This window comes from Epinephelus moara, chromosome 5 (assembly GCF_006386435.1).
Source record: "Epinephelus moara isolate mb chromosome 5, YSFRI_EMoa_1.0, whole genome shotgun sequence".
Taxonomy (NCBI): domain Eukaryota; kingdom Metazoa; phylum Chordata; class Actinopteri; order Perciformes; family Serranidae; genus Epinephelus; species Epinephelus moara.
The window spans coordinates 39,592,357-39,612,259 of record NC_065510.1 but is presented as its reverse complement, the minus strand read 5'-3'; the positions used below and the strand labels follow the sequence as shown (position 1 = coordinate 39,612,259).

At 40.5% G+C, this 19,903-nt stretch overlaps 2 protein-coding genes across 4 annotated transcripts in view; both read right to left on the bottom strand.

The window, feature by feature from the left end:
* Nucleotides 1–5,792, bottom strand: part of tbc1d1 (TBC1 (tre-2/USP6, BUB2, cdc16) domain family, member 1) — a 65,350-nt gene extending 59,558 nt beyond the window's left edge. The window contains exons 1-2 of one of the 3 annotated variants that reach the window (XM_050045640.1): nucleotides 5,616–5,792; nucleotides 4,124–4,773 (exon numbers count right to left, since the gene is read on the bottom strand). In XM_050045640.1, coding sequence (XP_049901597.1) covers nucleotides 4,124–4,732 — 609 coding nt within the window. In that variant the 5' untranslated portion in view covers nucleotides 4,733–4,773; nucleotides 5,616–5,792. Of the gene's footprint in view, nucleotides 1–4,123; nucleotides 4,774–5,295; nucleotides 5,432–5,615 lie in introns of those variants that run through there. The other 2 variants (XM_050045643.1, XM_050045641.1) reach the window with 2 other exon arrangements.
* Nucleotides 5,793–5,930: 138 nt separating this feature from the next.
* pgm2 (phosphoglucomutase 2) lies at nucleotides 5,931–19,893 on the bottom strand. The gene is made up of 13 exons (XM_050045646.1): nucleotides 19,634–19,893; nucleotides 18,294–18,461; nucleotides 17,857–18,048; nucleotides 15,954–16,037; nucleotides 15,177–15,370; nucleotides 14,720–14,909; nucleotides 14,500–14,597; nucleotides 11,641–11,821; nucleotides 11,073–11,166; nucleotides 9,528–9,657; nucleotides 9,247–9,439; nucleotides 8,475–8,608; nucleotides 5,931–7,723 (listed from the first exon to the last, which is right to left on the bottom strand). The coding sequence occupies exons 1-13, from the start codon at nucleotides 19,706–19,708 to the stop codon at nucleotides 7,621–7,623; spliced, it is 1,836 nt and encodes a 611-aa protein (XP_049901603.1). The 5' UTR covers nucleotides 19,709–19,893; the 3' UTR covers nucleotides 5,931–7,620.
* Between the last annotated feature and the right edge of the window lie 10 nt (nucleotides 19,894–19,903).

Below are 19,903 nucleotides of genomic sequence, written 5' to 3'. Positions count from 1 at the left end.
AGTTTCAAACCTGTTGTTTTGTCTCGATCTCCACAGCCTCAGTGAGAAACTGGTCACAGTTTAAACTGTAGATAACTTTGACAGTGTAACAACAGGCATTAAATGTCTCATTACCCTGTTCTTAAATGAAATAACAGAAAAACTCATTTACTGTTTAAACCTACATTTTGTTCAAGTAAATGTAAAGCCATTACCCTATTAAAAAAAACTAAATATTTAATAGCAAGTACTAATAATAAATAATAAACTTGTATAAACCGTTCGAAACAGTTACAAAGTACTACAATAAAATTAAACACATTTAAAACACAAGGAGAATGAAACCAACTAAAATGTCCTCAAACTAATAGATAACATTTAAAAAAAGGTCAAAACAAAAATCAAGATAATCAACAGGAATTAAAATCAATAAGATAGCAATAAAATAGACAGACAGCTCAGATAAAATCAGGATATGCTTTCAAGGCAGTGACTCAGAGAGCTTCATATCCTCGGGGCCCAGACTTCAAAAGCTCTGTCCCCTTTAGTCTTTCGCCTGGCCTGGACTCTGGAACAGACAATAGACTTCTGCCCGAGGATCTCAAACTACACAAAGGTTGATATGATGATTAAAAGGTCTGAAATGTAATCTGGAGCCAGGCCATGAAGAGCCTTTAAAGTAATCAATAAGATCTTAAAATCAATCCTAAAACTGATAAAGTGATGTGATGTGATCATACTGCATACAAAATCCTAGCATTAGAAATAGCAGTAGGCTTTTAAAATAGCAGTGGAGAATAGAGTATCACATAGTCTTTGTCAAATATTTACTATTATCTAATAAAGATGAAGCAGTGGGTTTGTATTTTAATTTGATTAGAAGAATCACATTAGATTTGACTTTATCGCCAGCTTCCTGTGAACTTTTCTGTCACAAGCAAGCTCTGTCTCACATACATAAAGAAAAAATTATAATATTGTGGTGTTTAGTGTGTAATTGTTAATTAACTACACATCTATTTAATCACAACTTGATATGTACAAAAGAATAGTAGTTTTCAGTCATTTAATCTCCATGAAGTAAAGGAACAGTGTGTAAGATTTAAGGGGATTTTGATGCATCTGGCAGAAGAGGATTGCAGATTGCAAACAGCTGAAACAAACTGACCTGGTGATTTAAACTGCTATTAACCTCCCCTTTTAACTGCTATTAAAATACTCTATGTACAAGTATGGACCAGTGCCTTTTAACTGACCAAATTTAACACAAGATAACAGTACAATAGCTACAAGTAGTAATACTGAAATGTCTAATCTTTAGTCGTTACATCTCTTTACTCGCAGAATAGCAGATTAATTGGCTAGTAAAACACAAATTAGCAGCAACTGAAATCAAACAACAACAATAAAAACCACTGAAACAAACACAAATTCATTTTTGAAACGTTCACACTGTGTGAAAGTGTGAACTTTGTACACCTCGGTCAGTGGTGACACCCAGTGGTTACTTTTTTGTCTCTGTAGGAGCAGCTGGGGAAACCCCACAGACCCTCTGAGACAGTTTCTGTCCCCTGACACAGAACAGGAAGTGTTTCTTTTCTTCTGCACGGTTTAAATTATGCACGAATGAGACATTTTCCTGTGACAGTAATTTTTACCGCAAAACAAATTATGCTTGTAAAAGACTTTATGTCCCATGTCCATTTATGAAAATAAATCACTACACAGTGAATACAAACGCCAGCCACTGAATTTGATCTTGAATATTCTAAACATGTTATATCTTGTATTATACTACTACTACACACACACACACACACACACACACACGCATTCCCTATCAAAATATGATACAGCTAAAAGAATCATCTTAGTCCGTTACCAGCAGGACGAGTGTTACTGTACCTTTAATTTCAGGCTGTACTGGGTCAAATTTGTTTATTTAACTTTTAGTTTTTCATGCTAAGGCTAACATTAATACCTTGCATTTTATGGTACAGTGCAGAAAAACATACTAAGTGTTCACAATTACTATTTTGGAATATGAGCCTCTACAGTACTTGAATATTTGCTGCACAATGAAATTGTGATGCAAACACATGTATCATCATCTCCCTCGGTAGAAAGTGACAGTGTGATTTTGTGTATGTGTGTTTGATTCGGTATTTCCTGTGTTGAATTTTAACAGATCTGGTGGTCTGTGTGGTTTTGATTTTGAAGGGCTGGGGATGTTCCTGATTCCAGTTCTAGGTTATTACAGTTCATGCACCTTTATTGTATTAAATCAAAACCTAGCTAACAACATCATAGGAAATAACGCAAAAGCTGTGTTAACCGAATAAATAAAGGCCTTTAGTGGTGCTCAAGGATTGGACACATATATCGTGTGCATGTAAGTGTGTGTGTGTCCCAATGTGACAGAGCTAGAGCAACAGGTGGTCAGCCTGACATCATCGTCGCATTCTTGAAAGGGCTGAAAAGAGCGAGAGAGAGAGAACAACAAGCATTCACACACACACAGGCACACACGACATCATACACACAAACTCCACAACAAAAACACCTCACAACAGACGCGGGTCCACAGGAAGTGGTTGCCATGGAAACATGGTTCTACATCCTGCTTGGTTAATGTAAAGCAAGTTCATTTGAGTTTCACTCAGGCACATGCAGAATGAATGCCTGCACAGTCATCGCAACATGTGAACAGCCTGTGTGTAGATGATTATGATCGAGTACATTTTATCTACATGTAAACATCTACACCATATACAGTAGATACGGTGATTTATACTACACACACACACACACACACACACACACACACACACACACACACACACACACACTCACTTATATTTACAGTACATCAGTGCATGCTGGCTGTCCACATATTAGATGCATATGCTGGTATTTGTTATGTGAGCCCAGACGTGTGTGCCGTGCATGTGCCGTGTGAAGAGGAGGAAAAACAGTCCTTGATGAAGGTCAAGTTTTATATTTTAATTCATTTAGTATCCTCCATTGTCTCCATCTCTCTAATCTGGCCAGCTCTTTTAAGTCTTTGGTATGCTGGCCATGGCATGCAAAAGAGATGCTATCAAATGTCCCCAGCTTGACTCGGACACCAGCTGAGGTCTTACAGTGAAGAGGCTGTTGGCAAAGCACGAAATGTGGAGGAGAGGTGAAAGGATTTAGATCAGGTCACGGGTGTGTTGGTCACCAGGGTATGCCAATGTGTGTTTTGTGTGAGGATGTGTTTGTGTTTATGTTGTTAAAGTAAAAGCACAGTTTACATGGACTTCCATGGTTCCTCTCAGTGGGATGTCATAATGAATACTGATGCGGTCACACTGGATGTTCAGGCAGCTTTTTGTTATCAAATATAAAGAGGCTGATCCCTATTTGTAGTGACATTCCTATCGTTTCCACTAGAGTCCAATGTGACATGCGCCAAATCCCTGTGAGCTTTTATATACTGAGTGTGTACTGATGTGTTTTTGCTTAACATGTTTTGTTGGAGTGATGAGGTCTGAAGCTGTAGTTACAGCTTTTTCATGTACACTGTCTGAAGGGACAGTTCACCCCAAAATCAAAAATACATATTGTTCCTCTTAGCTGTAGCTCTATTTATCAATCTAGATTGTTTGAGTGTGAGTTGTCGAGTTTTGGAGATAAAGAGATGTCTGCCTTCTCTCAGATATAATGGAACTAGATGACTCTCGGCTTTTGGTGCTCAAAGTGCCAAAAAATTCATCTGAAAAACTCAACAGCAATGTCCACTCACCACTCACAGCAAGGTCTGTGGATTATCTTGAGTAACAAGGTCATAATTTGCAGATAAAGACATTGCTGTTTAGTTTTTCAAATGTTTTTTTTTTTTTTGCCATCTCCTTCCATTATATTGGAGAGAAGGCAGACATCTCTTTAGCTGATTTCTCCAACGCTTGGCAACTCACAGCAAAACAATCTAGACTGATAAATAGAACTACATGTAAGAGGAAAAACATGTATTTTTGATTCAGGGGTGAACTGTTCCTTTAAATGTTCATCCCTTTGTACAGATTGCAAAAAAAGTAGTGCTATGATGTTGGATGGACACTAGTGTTTAATCTAATATCATCTCATTCAAACATACACTTACCTTGGTGCTGTCCTGGCACTGGAAGACATAGCAGGCACAATTCGGTGCATCTCTGACCAGACAGCCAAAGCTGCTGGGCTCCTGGCTGTTGTGAATTAGCTTTGTCACCTGGTGAGGACGACATTCAAACAGCACTGTGTGTGACAGAGGGTCCCAGACAACTCCCTCTCTCAGGACAGACACACATCGCACCCACGATGCTGACACACACAGAAAAATGGTCTGATTACGGTTAGAAGGGTCCACCTGTCCGACAGACCGCAACCCAGCACCAAGATTCTTCTCTGCAGGCCGAGACCTGCTGATTTCAGCCACCACCCAGGGTAGCATGGCCATGGTGGTCAGATGGTGGACCGGCAGAGAACCGATCAGTGTCAGTTTGTATCGTACCTCCTCCTCCTCTTCTTCTTCCTCTGCCTTTCCCCCCCATGTTGCAATCCTCTTCATAGCACAAGAGAGTTTCTGAGGACATGGTGTGGAAGAGGTGAGATGTGAAAGTGATGGACAGGAGCGGTTATTTGAAGTTAGATTAGGAGGAGGTTTCTCAGAGCTCCCTGGCCTGGAGGGTTCCCCTCTTCTGGGCTTCACTTCAAAGTAGAGTCCCTCCATGGCTGTTGGGGCCGGAGGCAGCTGCCTGCCTCTGCTTTTACCTGCAAAACATCAGTTAGAGGACAGAGGTATTTAAAGGAGAATATTTGCAGTGCTCCACTTTGCCATCAGTATAGAATCAGGGCATTGTGGATCAGCTGAGTCTTGCAGTGTAGTAACCACAGGGTCATTTGGAGGGTACTATGAAATGACCACCTGGTGTTGTTTACCCAAGCAGAAACACATGACCTGACTACTGACCTACACTTTTACAGTCTCAAGGACACACAAACACATGACAGCTGAACTATGAGGATCATATTTGGCCAGTAGTGTGTCACAGAGAAGAGGGGAGCAGAGGATCAGCTGATCCCCCTGCCCTATATTATCAACAAACGTAAACTACAATATAATCACAATGATCCCTGATAGAGGTGTGTCAGAATTTGTATGTGAAATGAATGGGAGAGGGTACAAGCAACTACGTCATGATGAAAATCCTGAGGACGAACAGATCATAGCAGCTATGGGATTGAATCGCTTACGTCAAGTTACAGAGAAATAAAACGAAGGCGGCTGCTTACCTCAGAGCTGACCTTCCAATATAAATAAATCTTCAACTTAAATCAGCTGGGACTGTGCGGCATGCAATATGGGTCGCTCTGCTGCACCCGAACAGCAACGGAAGTTAGAATGAGATTTGATTTCCGTGGAGCGCAGCCCCACATGCCCTCTCTTACCGGTTATTATCATTTTACGCACGACAGAAGTTATTTTTACGCACGAGGTTGCGCAGACACCAAAGCGCGCACCAATAATGCATGCTGTCCCCAAAGTGCGCGGTACATGTTTTCATAATTCAACATTATTCCCTCTGCTACCCTCATGCCGGTCGTCCTCTTACCTGCTCACTGAAGTCTTGTCCGATGCGTGGAGCGCAACCAAGAGAGGCTGTAGTCTATTTCAGAGCAACAACATACGTATACAGAGACACAGAAAGAGAGAGGGAGAGCTTAACTGAGTCCTACCGGTCCCTAGTTTGAGTTAAATATAGACGGCAGGGCAGGGCAGACCTCCCTCTCCTCTCTGTACCCAGATGGGGCATGACAAGTGCATGCTGCATGCATGCGCTGCCGGGGGATGCAAGGGTGACGTGCCCGCACGTACTGTTGCGTGTGTGTGTGTGTGCGCTTCATCTCTTGACATTTGTCTCCACATAAACTGTTAGGAACGTTTCTTTATTGAGTTATAATGTATATTAAGCACAGCATCTTGGAATAGGAGGCACATGAGGAAAGGTGAGCTGCTAACTGCACATTTCACATGACTTAAATACTGAGAAGTTACAGGGTCTTAGTTACAGATTTAACCTTGTGGGGTCCAGAGTCCCCTTGAGTGTTAACTATTCACATCAAGTAATGAGCAGTGGGTGCGTTTGAAATATTAATGTACAATACCTCCACTTGGTGGTGCTCTAAGCTCTTAGGTTTGGTCATTTTACAAACAGTGGAATGACAGAGTGTTAAACTTAAAAATATATTCAACTCTCACTTTCAGTGTCAAACCTTACTGTTGTCTCAGATATTACACATCCAAAGTTTTACAACAGTTTACAAAATTCAATAAAGTTACAAGATCATTTTGAGCACTTCCCATTTACACTCACACTTGTGTAACTCTTTATATCTGCAGCCTTGCAGTTGATACTGAAGCAGTGTGGAATGCATAATTGGTAAATTCAGAGCAATGTGTGCATCTGTACACCACAGTGAAACATCAGGAAAGCCTGTGATTGAAGGATGGTGAACATTTTACATTTGTGGTTTCAAGTCTCTGGCACTGAGGTAAACTCAATCCCAAAACACTGAGCTGTGATATAATGTAACTGCAGGATGTAAAACCCAAAAACACAAGGATGGCTAAACAAACTCAAAGTGGAGGTTAGAGGTTGTCATTTACCCTGCAGGTGATTATAGGGACAGTTCACCCCCAAAACAAAAATACATATTTTTCACATGTAGTGTGATTTGTCCTTAGAGATTATTCTGGTGCAAGTCACAGAGTGTTGGAGATATTGGCTGTAAAGATGTCTGCCTTCTCTTGTATACAATGGAACTAGATAGCACCCGGCTTGTGGTGCTCAAAGTGCCAAAAAAAAAAAAAAAACATTTGAAAAACTCAACAGCAATATCTCTTTCCAGGAATCATGACCAGCTTACTCAAGAGCAATTTCATGTAGGAACTATTTTTTTCTGCTGCAGTGGTTGTTGCCTCACAGCAGGAGGGTTCCTGCTTACGTTCCCCAGCTGGCTGGGGGGCTTCTGTGTGGAGTTTGCATGTTCTGTCTGCATCATCGTGGGTTTTCTAGGTTTACTCTAATCTGCCTGTATTGTTGCCTGTCTCTGTGTGTCAGCACTGTGATAGTGTGGCAACTTGTCCAGGGTATACACTAGTCTGTGGATTACATTGAGTAACCAGGTTATGATTTGTGGAAAGAGACACTGCTGTTGAGTTTTTCAAACATATTTTTTTTGGCGCTTTGAGCACCACAAGCTGAGTGCCATCTAGTTTTATCATGTTGGAGTGAAGGCAGACAACTCAATGGCCGATATCTTCAACACTCTGCTACTCACACCAAACAATCTAGATTACAGGAAAAAATATGTATTTTTTGATTTTAGGGTGAACAGTCCCTTTAAAATAAAGACAGATTCATCAGTAGGTAAAAGTATCCCTGGTCCAACTGGCAGAAAACAGATTGGTAAATCTGTCATTAAAATGATTGTTTATCAAAGTCAAGCTCGTGTTAAATCAAGAATCCCTTCTGGAGTAATTAAGACATTGTGTGAAAAGCTGGTCGGAGATATTAGTAACAACTGGTCCTGTATGTGAATGCATGTCTATCAGTGCTACTCCGGCTTTGGCTGCAGTTTATTCTTCTCTGGCTCGAAGAAGTTCTCAACAATGGCATCGACCAAGTCATCCAGCTCCTTCTTCAGGTGATTCAAATCACTGTTGAGAGACCCAAAGAGTCAAAGGGGTCAACAAAAGATGACAATGAAGTAGCTGTTGAAATAAATGAGGTTGACATTCACAGTTACGACATTTAGAGCTAAAATTATTAGCTTGCCCACAGAAAAATACCTGGCAACTATTTTGCTAATCTGACACTTGTTTAAATTGTTAGAGTCATTTATCAAGCAAAGAATTTAGCAATTCTTTGTTGTGGCTACTCCAAGGTGAGGGTGTGCTGCCTTTCCCTGTTTGTCATTGTAAACTGAATGTCTTTGAGTTGGACAAAACAAGATATGGAAATCCATCGACTTGGATTTTACTGTAGGAAATTGTAAGATTATTATTTTCTGCATCACTGATGTACTTTATTTTCTCCTGTAATAAACACAAACAACAAAAATGTTTTTCAGTGGCATTTATGTAATGACCAAGTTGGAAAAAGTGCATGTATAACACACTCCCTCAGCTGAAAATCTGTATGACTCATTTACTGTATACTGACTGTAAAGTGACACTACTCAAAGGAGCTGTGAAAGAAGCCTTTTAGCAAATTTCAAGCCAAACCTCTGAACAAACAGTTGGTCCCAACCAGGTTTGGTCTGCAGCATGACTTACCATGGCAATCTAGCCAGGTCTAGCCAGAGAACCAGCTTTGTAGGATGGAAAACCCGGGTTTAGACTCAACATACCTTGCTAACCCACTAATCTCGCTTCGTGGTACAACCTAATAGTCTCTGTAGTGACCTACCTGTTACCAGGAGCAGCACAGAGTTCAGTATAGTATTTGATTTTTGGCTCGGTGCCGCTGGTCCTCATGGTGGCCACACCCCCATTGGAGAAGGTAAAGGTGATCATCTGACTGGACCTGGAGGTGGGAAGAACCTGGGACACGAGAAGAAGGAGTGATGGATGGATAGACAGAAAACCAAGATCCAAAAGGAAGTTCTGTTTGTTAGGTATCTGTTTCATGTTTTTATTGGACATGTTGCATTCTATATTCATATTCTTGACTTTTGCAGGGCTTTCCCTTTATTTTTATTTCCTCTACTGTATGCACCACACACCAAGGCAAATTCCTTGTAAGTGAAAACCAACTCGGCAATACACCTTATTCTGATTCTGGAGGGAAATTCTCCATATACACATATATTTTCATACCGTACGAGACTATAGCTCACATGTTAAGTTTCTGTGTATATTTTTGCATCTACTGCAGCGCTAACTGTCCTGTCTACAACAACTTACTTGTTGTAGAAGGAGAAGTTGTTGTGAACACTGACATACAGTATCATCACCTTTCAGTTAATACACATCCAGCAGACATGAGTATTCATTTGGAGTTGTGTTTCCAACTATAATTTCATGGTTATGACTTAAAACGGTTATAACTATTGGCAGACAATGTAACATCTGTGCTGTACATCAACATTAGACAAAACTGCAGGTCAAAGTAAAAACATAGTAAATGCCAGAGCTTTGTCCTGCTCTGAATGAATGTAGGTGTCCATGTGTGCACTTACAGCCTTGTTACCGGGCTGGTTGCTGTCGTAGCCGGTGGTCAAGTCTCGTACAGCAGAGATGGAGAAGCGACCGCATTCAGTGGGATACGAGTCTTTCTGGTCGCTGAAGTTGCGCAGGCGCTCAAACAAGCTGCGGATCACATCCTGGTCATGGCAGATGAAATAGGAGTTCTTAGTGATGTGGTAGCCGTACCTGACAATAAGGAGGAGATAGAGACAGAGTTAAGAGTCTGCAGTTTCAATTTGTATATCTTAGTAAAAGAAAATATGAGTAGTCTTACTCTGTATAGATGGAAGTGAGTTGTTGAGAAAGGCTTGTGTTTTTCGTGGCCAGATAAGAAACCATCTCTCCTGCTATGGCTGCGGCACTCACTCCATCCTTGTCCAATACAGAGGGACTACACATATACCCTGCAACACACACACACATACAGAGTTCATCCCCAGTATGCATAAACCTCCAGCTGCTGTAGGTCACTTGCTTCTTTTACTAACAGTGCGTGAAAAGGCATGTGATTCCAATTACAGCATCGTAATCATGTTACATGGGAAAGCTCTAAAGTATGTGATGATGTGTGTGTGTGTGTGTGTGTGTGTGTGTTTGAGTGAACCTCTGGCATATTCACCTAAAACAACCTTTAACCCAGTGCATGGTGTTTGACTGCTAACTGACCAAGACCACTGTCCTCAGTTGACATGTCTGACATTTTCATGCTTTCTCTGCTTTTAATAATTGATGTAACCACATAACAAGGAACCAAGACTGCACAATATGGTTAGAATAACAGCTGTCAGGCAGGAAGCCACAAAGGAAGCATCTGAAGAAGTTGAAGAGGTTTGAGCTTTTGGCTCTGAAAATAGCACATCAATGTTGTACGATGTGCAACACTTAGTCAGTCCCATACTGTGTACTGGAACTATGTTAAATTACATCATCCCTATCAAATAAAAAATAGATACAGAAATATGGGGACTGACTCACTTTTGGAGCCAGCCTCAAGTGGCCATTGGATAAACTGCAGGTTTTAGCACCTCTGCAATGGCTTCATTTTTTTTTTTTTTTTAAGCCCCGAATGTGTATGCTTGGTAAAGACACATTTGGCACAATAGAGTGAGGACAAAGCGTGTGTAGCTGGCAGAGACATAAAGACAGATTACTGAGGATTCTCCATGTTTATTGTTCTGCAGAATCTTTAGCATTCTATACATTTTAAGGAAAATTACTTTAAAGGAAAAAGTGCTTTAGTGATAACAAAATGTGAAGTTTTTTCATACATTGTATGATTTTTATGCCAAGATTTTCCTCTACTTTAATCACAATAATATGATACCAAGGTAATAAAACTGTCCTTTTGGCACATGCATGCAACTCTTACACAGGGTATGGTATAAGGTAGGTAGAGTAGTTTGAGAAGGCCATTATTTACTTCCATGCGTACTCTTTTTGGCAGGTTTCTATCATAAAGTAAGGTTTCTCAATGGCCTTCACCCCAGTTTAGATCTCGTGAGCAGGCAAAAGGACTGCCAGCTCACAAGATCAGTTGAGGGCCAAAGACAGCTGAAGTTGTCCTTGGTCCTCAACTGATCCTAGTAGATAAAGTTACATCACATGAACACTTTTAGGCAAATCAAATCAACTGATCTCGTGATATTTTGGAGATCTTTACAAAGACCCATTACAATGTGATGCCATTGAGAACTTATCAGAACCACTTTCCTATAATTATGCCTGTGGACAACATTATGTGTGGTTTGTTTGTGTGTGTGTGTGTGTGTGTGTGTGTGTGTGTGTGTGTGTGTGTGTGCGTGCATGCGTGCGTGCATACCTATGGCCTCCTCAAAGGCAAACAGAACAGTCTTGCCCTGGTCCAAAAGGTCTCTGGCTCTGTTTCCCATCCACTTGAACCCCGTCAGTGTCTCCTGTTCAAACAGTGGCGACAGTAACCATCAAGTGTGGTTTGAAATATTAACTCCAGCAACATTTGGTAGTGACAGTGATGAAGCCTACCAATAATAGGGTGCATTTAATTGTACTGTGAATATCTATTAGCCACATTTTCTTTTTGGCATTTTTCAAGCTTCATGGCTCGTGACAGAGAGATATGGAAAGGGACAGAGGGGGGAGAACATGCAGCAGTGGGCCAGACTAAACCTGGGCAGCTGCTGTAAGGACTCAGCATTAAAGGTAAACGCCCCACCAGGTGAGCAACCAGGGAACCCTATAAGAAACATCTCTCTTTTATCTTAACTTCTCCTCATTGTCTTCTTGTGGTAGTTAACGCGACAACTTTTGGATGCATGAGGACTTACTGATCAGGTCAGGTCACTTTTTGCATTCAATGCCTTGCTGCTCCCAAGTTTCACATTTCTAGGCCTTGATCTTGACTGCATTACCTCAAAGTGGAAGCCTTCCTTGAGAGCGATGGCACGCAGTATCTTGGATGAAACGGTGCTCGACAGCATGTAGAGGTTTTTCACAGCAGCAGCGTCAGAGTTCTGCTGTTTCCAGCAGCGGAACATCCACCAGCCGAGCAACGCTCCCAACTCATTACCACTGAACACTCGCCACTGTCCACTGACACAAAGAGAGAGACAGAGATTATGGATGTGCAGGCATGCAAACAAACATAACCTTAAATATCTCCAGTCTATGATGTTAAAAGCATTTCCTCGATACTGGTTCAGATGATTTGAGGGCGTGAGAAGGAGTTTGCAAAAAAATTACGCACTCCGCCTTTTTTAAGGATGCGTCTGATATTTTTGGACTCAACATATTTAAAAGTTGGCTGTTTCTGGCAAAAACAAATTCGATTCAATTTCATCAAAAAAAAAAAGTGGAATCGGTATTTTTTTTTGTATATGCTTGGCAGTGCAGAGAAGGCTTTGAACAGAATTACAACAATGATTATAGGGATATTAAAAACTTGCAGAACATATTATTGAACAGTTAAATGAAAAATGAAATGTGAAAAACAAACAAAATATTTATAAAAATACATTTCACAGTGTTTTTGGTGGGGCTAGGTACCGTTAAAAATTAAAGATACCTGTATCTATACCACCAGCCTTAAGGGAATACTGATACCAATAGCATACTTAATGTATGTACTTAATGTCCATAATTCCAATGGCATAGCGTGTAGTACAGCCATACTTTTGAATGTTTTCATGGCCTCTTGACACACTGTACTGTATGGGTCTTAGCTGCTGCTATGGGAGTGTGAACTCACACTTGTGGGGACACTTGCAAGAGTTTGCCCACATACACACACAGTGATAGGGCTAATTGTTAGCATCACACGGCTAACCTCACCTAACTATTATTAACGGGTTTAATGAGGAAGTCAAGCCAGTTCGGTGTTGGTGTGAGTTTGCTGGGACGGTTTAACGCTCGGTGTTGGATATTAGCCGCTGCTACTGTGTTAGCTTGTGCCAACCAGACAGATGCTCAACTAATCATTCGCCGGGAGGAGAGAGGCACAAAAACGATCGAATGCAACTTATCATGTGACTAGACATTTGGATACTACTTGGTACTGGTTAATTTCAGTCGATACATTAAAAGTATAGGGTACCAATTAGGCTTGTGCCGGTTTGAAAATTTTCCAACCGGTTTGATTTAAAGCCAAATATCTAACCGAACCGATATATCGAATTATATACCTAATTTTACCACTGGGGGTCGCATTTGAGCTATTTTTCCCAATAAAAGCCCATTATAGGTGTAATGCGCTTCCACTAGGTGGCGGTAATGCTGTATTAACCGCCAATACACACAAGGTTACACAAGAAGAAGACAACGCAGAAGGACACCAAGGAACCTTCCTCCGACTCCGCTCTCTCAGTGGAGACACGGCGGTTGAGAGGGCCGAGCGAGAGGACGTTCCTGTAGTAGTTCCAGCCCCCCAAATAGTACCAGGAACTTCTTCAGTGGAAACGGGTTACTAGGGCAACAAACTGAATGACTGCTGACTCCCTCGCACTTTTCCCCGCCCCCAGTGAAATTTGATCTCTCGCAGCAGCAGCAGACAGCTGAGCGGAGCTGCGGAGTCCCTCTGAAGCCTCTGTGACAAACTAAACAAGACACTTGTAGGCTCCTCCACTTCATTTATAAACAAACATAAACCTTATTAAGTTGTCATAATGCATGTTACAATGCAAGATAAGTTGAATATAGTCCCTTGACATGCCGCCGATGTGAAAAGTTTTTTTTTTTTTTTTTTTTTTTCCCACCTCCGGTTTATCCGGTTGACGTGAATTAAACTGGGTGGAGCTCTTAAACCGGCCTGCACCGGTTAAACCGGAAATCGGCATAAGCTTAGTACAAATACCCAGCAGTAGTTTTCTGTGGCTAGTTATTTCTAAATTTCCTGGCTACGGCCCTGCTTCTGATTTAATTTCTTGATGAACCCATTTCCCAATAACATACCTCATCAACTCAAGACAAAGATTTACAACATTTCCCTTATTTTGAAACTCTTTTGCAAAGGATTGAGAAATGCTTGCACTTGTAACATGTGTACGGTGGAATGAGGATAAAGCATGTTTTGTTGGCAAAGATATAAACAGATTAAAGAGGAAACTGCATATTTATTGTTTTAAAGACATTTTTACCATTCTACATTTTCATAAAAACTGTTTTTACATGAATAGTGCTACAATAACAACAAAAATCTGTCAATGTCTCTAAGGTTTTTGTGACGTTTTTTATGTGAAGCAACTGACTAGCATTGTGCCCAAGACATAGTTCCCCACAGGGACAATAAAGTTTGCTCTGTCTCTGCCCTTTAGGTTTTTTATACATTATATTATTTTAATGCTAAGACTTTCCTCTTATTCAGTCACAATAATATCATATACCGAGATAATTTTCACATTGGCACTTGCACGCAACATTTATAAGGGTGGGTAGTTCTAGAAGGCCAAAATTAACTTCCATGCATACTCTTCTTGGCCTGTTTCTATCATCAAGTAAAGTTTCTGTATGATTTAGATCTGAGGGTTTAGAAGTTTACATCTTGTGAGGTGGCAAAAGGATTCTGTTATCACTCATATTGTCCTTGGCCGTCAATTGACCCTAGATAATATTATATCTGATGAATATCTTCAGGCAGATCAAATCAACTTATCTTGTGACATTGCGGACGGAGAAAAAACGTTGCAAGGAACAAATCTATGGTATATCGTTCAAATGAACGCTGTTAACATGAAGTAAAAATCATAAAAACACATTTATTGGGCACAAACACAGACCTCTCCTGCTTCTCAGCGATGGCCAGTCGATCAGCATCAGGGTCATTTGCAAACACAACAGTGGCCCCCTTCTTCTCTGCCAGTGCAAACGACAGTGTCTGCAACACACACACACACACACACACACACACACACACACACACACATTACACCTTCAACCTAAACACACTGTCCATATATGACAGCATGAGATGAATGAATGTGAAAGTTAAGAACATACCAGGACTCCCTCTCCTTCCTCAGGATTAGGATATTTGACAGTGGGGAATTCAGGGTCTGGATCTTTCTGTTCCTCTACTGCATATGGAGGGTGAAGCTCAAAGGCCTTGAAAGCTGACTGGACAAATGTGTGACCAACACCGTGCACAGATGTGTGCACAATTTTCACCTCTGAACTCTTGTTTATGTCCCTGTGAAGAAAAAAGCTGGAGTCAAAATTTGCTTTTCTTCTTTGAGTTTCTATGTGTCCTTATTTTCCTCATTTCATCTCTGCAGCATTGTGTGTGTGTCCTAGTATGTCCTTTATTGGCATCTCATGCATGCATTTCAAATGTTAACCAGCGACACATAATGATTATAATCAACAATGGAACATAGTTTATTTAGATGTATGTCATGCCTTCCCCAGGTGATTTAAAAGGTATTTGCTGCTCAGTAGATAGTTATCTATGAAGCACCTGTGATGACAGTGTTTCTGGATGACTTTGAAGTATTGTGTGTGGATGTCCTGTAAGGGATCTTTGAGCAAGGAGCTCTTCAGGGCCTCCTCAGTGTTCCAGGACTCAGGCCAGGGCTCCAGGTTCTCCTCTATGGCCTTGGCGATACCTTTGTCATGAGGGGACACAATCTGAGCTCCGTTCTCCCAGTACACCTGCGACACAGACAAAACAGCAAAAAACAGATATGAGAATAAATTAGGACTGTAACAAACTGTTATTTTGATCAAATCTGTTAATTTTTCTTTTATCTATTTTTTATTGATGTTACTTTTTTCTATTTAATGTCAGGAAATGATCTAAAATGTCCAACATAATTTCCCAACAGCTGTCAAATGTGACATACTCAAATTGCTTGTTTGGTTTGATCAACAGTCAAAAACCAAACTCAGCTCACTGATACGACCTATAAGATAAAGATAACATGAACTTACATTTGAGAAGCTGAAACCAGGAAATGTTTGCTGTAAAATGTCTAAAGTGATTCAAGAATTCTCAATATAGTTGGCGCTTAATTTTGTGTTGATTAACTAATCGATTAATTGACAGATTTTTCCAGCTCTGCACCGAACACAATCTAACAAATCAAACAACCTCATCAAAAGGGAGTTACACAATAACAATATAAAGCCCCTAGTTTTCAATTAGGAATCAGGGCCAGAGCCAAAAAACAACAACTAAATAAATAAACAAACAACAAACAATTAAGTTAATCAGTAAATAAGTGAAAGCTGTTACCTTGTAGCCGTTGTCTTGTTTGGGGTTGTGAGAGGCGGTCACCATGATACCAGCACACAGACCCAGGTGTGACACTGTGAAAGGCTGCAGGGAGCAGAAGAGAAGTAAGTCACTTTTCCAATACACTCAAAGATCATACGGACTGTAATATACAGTATACAGCAAGCACACAATGTGAGAGAAAAAAAATACAAAAAAAAGTTTAATCTGTTTTTGCTGCAGGCTGGAATGGAGGCAGGGTGGTCCTTGTGTAAAATAACTTTAGTGTTTAGAAAATTTCTGTCCACAAGCTAACATCACTTTGAGGGACTGAGGAGAGTAACATTCAGCATTTTTCTTTTTTCTTTCTGTTAGAAGAAGCATATCCCTTCCTATGCTTCCCACAGACATCCTCTACCATAAACAAACGTACTTATTTACTATAAACTTTAATTAATGTCTTCTTTGAGGAAAACATGCACGAGGACATAAAATCTAGGTAAAAGTCAGTGAAACTAAAGTATAAACTGGTCGACTGTTTTACAAACTGTGTGTCATAAAAGAAAAAAAGACCAATGTGAAGTGTCTTACTCTCTGTTTCCACAATTACATCATCATAATGAGTAGTGAGAGTGATGAAAGAGGCTGACAGTCATCCTAGGTTGCCTCAGATTGGATTTTTCATAGTTTGTGTCTATGGGTCATTCTTTGTTTAAAGTTGCCCCTCAAAATAAGCTGCTGCACACATTCACACCTAAAAAGTTGTGTCACCACCATCAAAGGGAAGGTAGATAAAGTCTTTGGGTTGGGATTTGCAAAGATTGAAAACTTTTTTCCTACTATATTATCATAAGAAAGTACAGCTATACACTATACTATAGGAATATGCATAAATGAAAGGTACTACTGCAAGATACAATACCTACATAAATTACACATGTAGCGCATAACAGATGATCCACATAGCATAGCAAAACAATTTTATTTAAATTTATTGTTATCAATATAGTGGGGGGGCTTATTGAAGTATTGGGAGGATGTGTCCCCCCCAATTTATATTATAATTTGGGTAAGGATGTCAAAAGGATTGATACTCTCTTCCTTTTTCCATACCATGTGTTTAAAATGATACTACCTCCGATAATTGTACATTTGATAGTATCGAATATACCAAATGTAAAAAAACCCAAAACAAAACAGGTCTACAATTAGTTTTCCAACCCAAGGCTGCACAGATGAAATAACAGGCAAGAAAATCAACTGGTCCTCAACCTGCAGCTGTTTTAGCATTCTCTCCAGCAAACAACCAATCACATGATTGGAGGCGTGTGTTAAGTGACTTTTTCTGTTGCAGCACTGCATGCAGGTTGTTAGAAATACATATTTATTATATTTTGAATGCTTACATTTTTTTCTTATTTTGCCATGGTATTGAAATAGGTATCGAGTGTCATTTTTTTTTATACTTGTATCGTCTCAAAGTTTAATATCACAACAGTATTGGCACCTGGTGTCAATATCAGATCTTTGTCTGGACTGCATTAAGGACATCTTGTATGGTTTTATCCATGTAAGCACAGGCACAAAATCATGTGAATGTTCACAAGTTTTAAACTGAGTATAATGTGGTGAATCCTGTGTGTTATGCAACCTGCAGTACACAGAGGAGAAGTATACTTTTTGAATGGAATTTGCCCTGTCGCTTCTTTCCCACTGTCACTTGCTCCACCAACAAACCTGACACCAGACATAAGAATGTGGTTTCTACCATAAACCTATTCTACAAATATGATATTAAGCATGTTTAAAATGTAATAGTAAGAAGTGATATAGTACTTCTGTTTTAAGGTATAACATCATCTGTGACTGTGACTGCAATGTCAAAAAACCCAAATGAGGAAATTACAGAAGTTCAAGTAATTACCACAAAGGGAGTAGGGGTGATGTCGGAGAAGAGGTGGACAGGAACCCCTCGGCTGATGAACACAGCTGCAGCCAGGCTGGCAAAGCGCTTGCTGCTGCCCCCGCTGGGAGGGTGGGCCCGGGCGTCGTACCCAATCACCACCCCTCGCTCCTTTAGGTTATCAAAACTCTCCTCCAGGTAGTGACAGAAACCCTGTGAGGAGGAAAAGATAAAGCTTTGGTTTAATTTGCAGTGGACAACATTAACAACAGCTACAAGAAGTTGTTGAGAAAAGAAGCTGCACTGAGATCCTACAATGACTTGTAACAAAATGGTGGCATGTGAGCCACGCAGTCAACCACAAGTGTCTCAACTTTTTCAAAAAGCAGACTCCAGACTGTGTGTGTCTGGTGTTGCATGTGACTTTACTTGTGGTCCGAGTTGATCTGTTAACCAACCTGTGTGGTCTGGATGATAGTGAGGTCATTCATACAGGATGTGCCAGGGCCCATGGCTGCTCTCAGACCTGCTGTACCAAACTCCATCCTGGAGGAGAAACATTTCTTCAGAGCCTCCACCGCTCCTTCTTTCAGCAGGTCCTTCACCATAGACACCGTCTTCGGGTTCTGCAAAAGAAAACATGCCCACATTTTAAAAGGAGTAAATCCAACATTTACATAAATTTATTAAAAAACTGTAATGCAGAGGTTACAACTAGAGATCAGGTTAGGAGAGTCGGTATGCTTTCTAATCTAACATTTAGAAATCCAGTTTTAGTCTTCAGTTTATGTAACTTCCTAGTGCTGCCAAGTGGTTTGTTTTGCGTTCGCTATGAAGTTTGAGTTGTTTTACTTTTACCACTATCACACATCTGTGGCCATGACTACTGCTGAAATGTAGCTGAATGGCAGAAATGTTGTTATTATTCTGTTGCCATTATAAAGCTGTTTTAAGTGACATGAAAATATTTTATTTTATGTCAGTCAACTCACTGATTGACTGTTTTAACTCTAACTCAGACTAGTGACAGACAGTGCTGATGATATTTGTCCTCCTGAGTGACTTACAAGCAAAATCCAGGTATTTTTTAATCAACTGCGGTGCATTTTGTTGTGAAAACATGACTAGAGAAATAGTCTGGCTACAAATGACAACCGTAAATACAGCAAGTGGGTCCATGTGATGCTTCCTACTTAAATAGCTCACTGAGCAAACTGCCATAACCCAATTATACTAAGACTAATGATCCGTGGACCCTTTTCCAGTGTGACCTGATTGGTGGCATCCCCTGTCGTTTTAAGACCATGAATGACTTGGTTTGTGTCGGTCAGTTGGCCGGATGCACAATAGAGGGGTAACACATCTGTGTTCACTTTAATACTGTGTGATCTTTTTTCCTGTGAAATTACTAAGGATCAGTGTGCCAGTCTGTGTGTAGGAAGAGCAGTCATTTTGATTACGACAGCAATGACAAAGAGGAAATGTGACGTATTAAAATTTTTTGTTTGTTTAATGTATTCACAGCACAAACTATCAGGACTGTCTTTAATGGTAAATAACATAAACTGATACTGATACAAGAAGGTAATGCTTTATTTTACAGGTCCGCATTTTATATTTTCCCTGGAAGTGTAATGAGGAAAGACCATGTAATTTGTCACGCTACACACCGTTAAAATCACTGCAGTCATGGTCTGACCCAACATTCAATCACTTATATAACGCCAGGTAACAAGCTCACAGACTACAGTGGGGACCGCCACAGCACATTAAGCTAGCTCGCTAGCTGACAGCTTACCTTGTCATACTGCAACCACTGCTTCACAGCCTGGTCCAGAGTGGTGTCACCGGTTGTGGACACACCGTTCTCCATTTCCCTTCTTTACCGAGTCAAGACTTTGTCCAGCTCACTAACTATGGTCATACGAGGCGAATACTCTCACCCTGAAGCTTTTTACAACACTGTAAGAGAAATGCTGCTGTGGATATATCCACTTGACTTTCCACAGTGCGGGGCGGAGCGACGTAATGCGTCACGAGTTTCTCATCTGTTGCCTTCACGGGTAGC

Coding starts and splice junctions, on each gene's coding strand:
- pgm2 (XM_050045646.1), bottom strand. CDS start 19,708: ATGGAGAACGGTGTGTCCACAACCGGTGACACCACTCTGGACCAGGCT. Junction 11,167..11,640: donor AGGAAGGCTTCCACTTTGAG/GTAATGCAGTCA, acceptor CTGTTTGAACAG/GAGACACTGACGGGGTTCAA. Junction 7,724..8,474: donor TGTGCTGCTCCTGGTAACAG/GTAGGTCACTAC, acceptor GTCTCTCAACAG/TGATTTGAATCACCTGAAGA.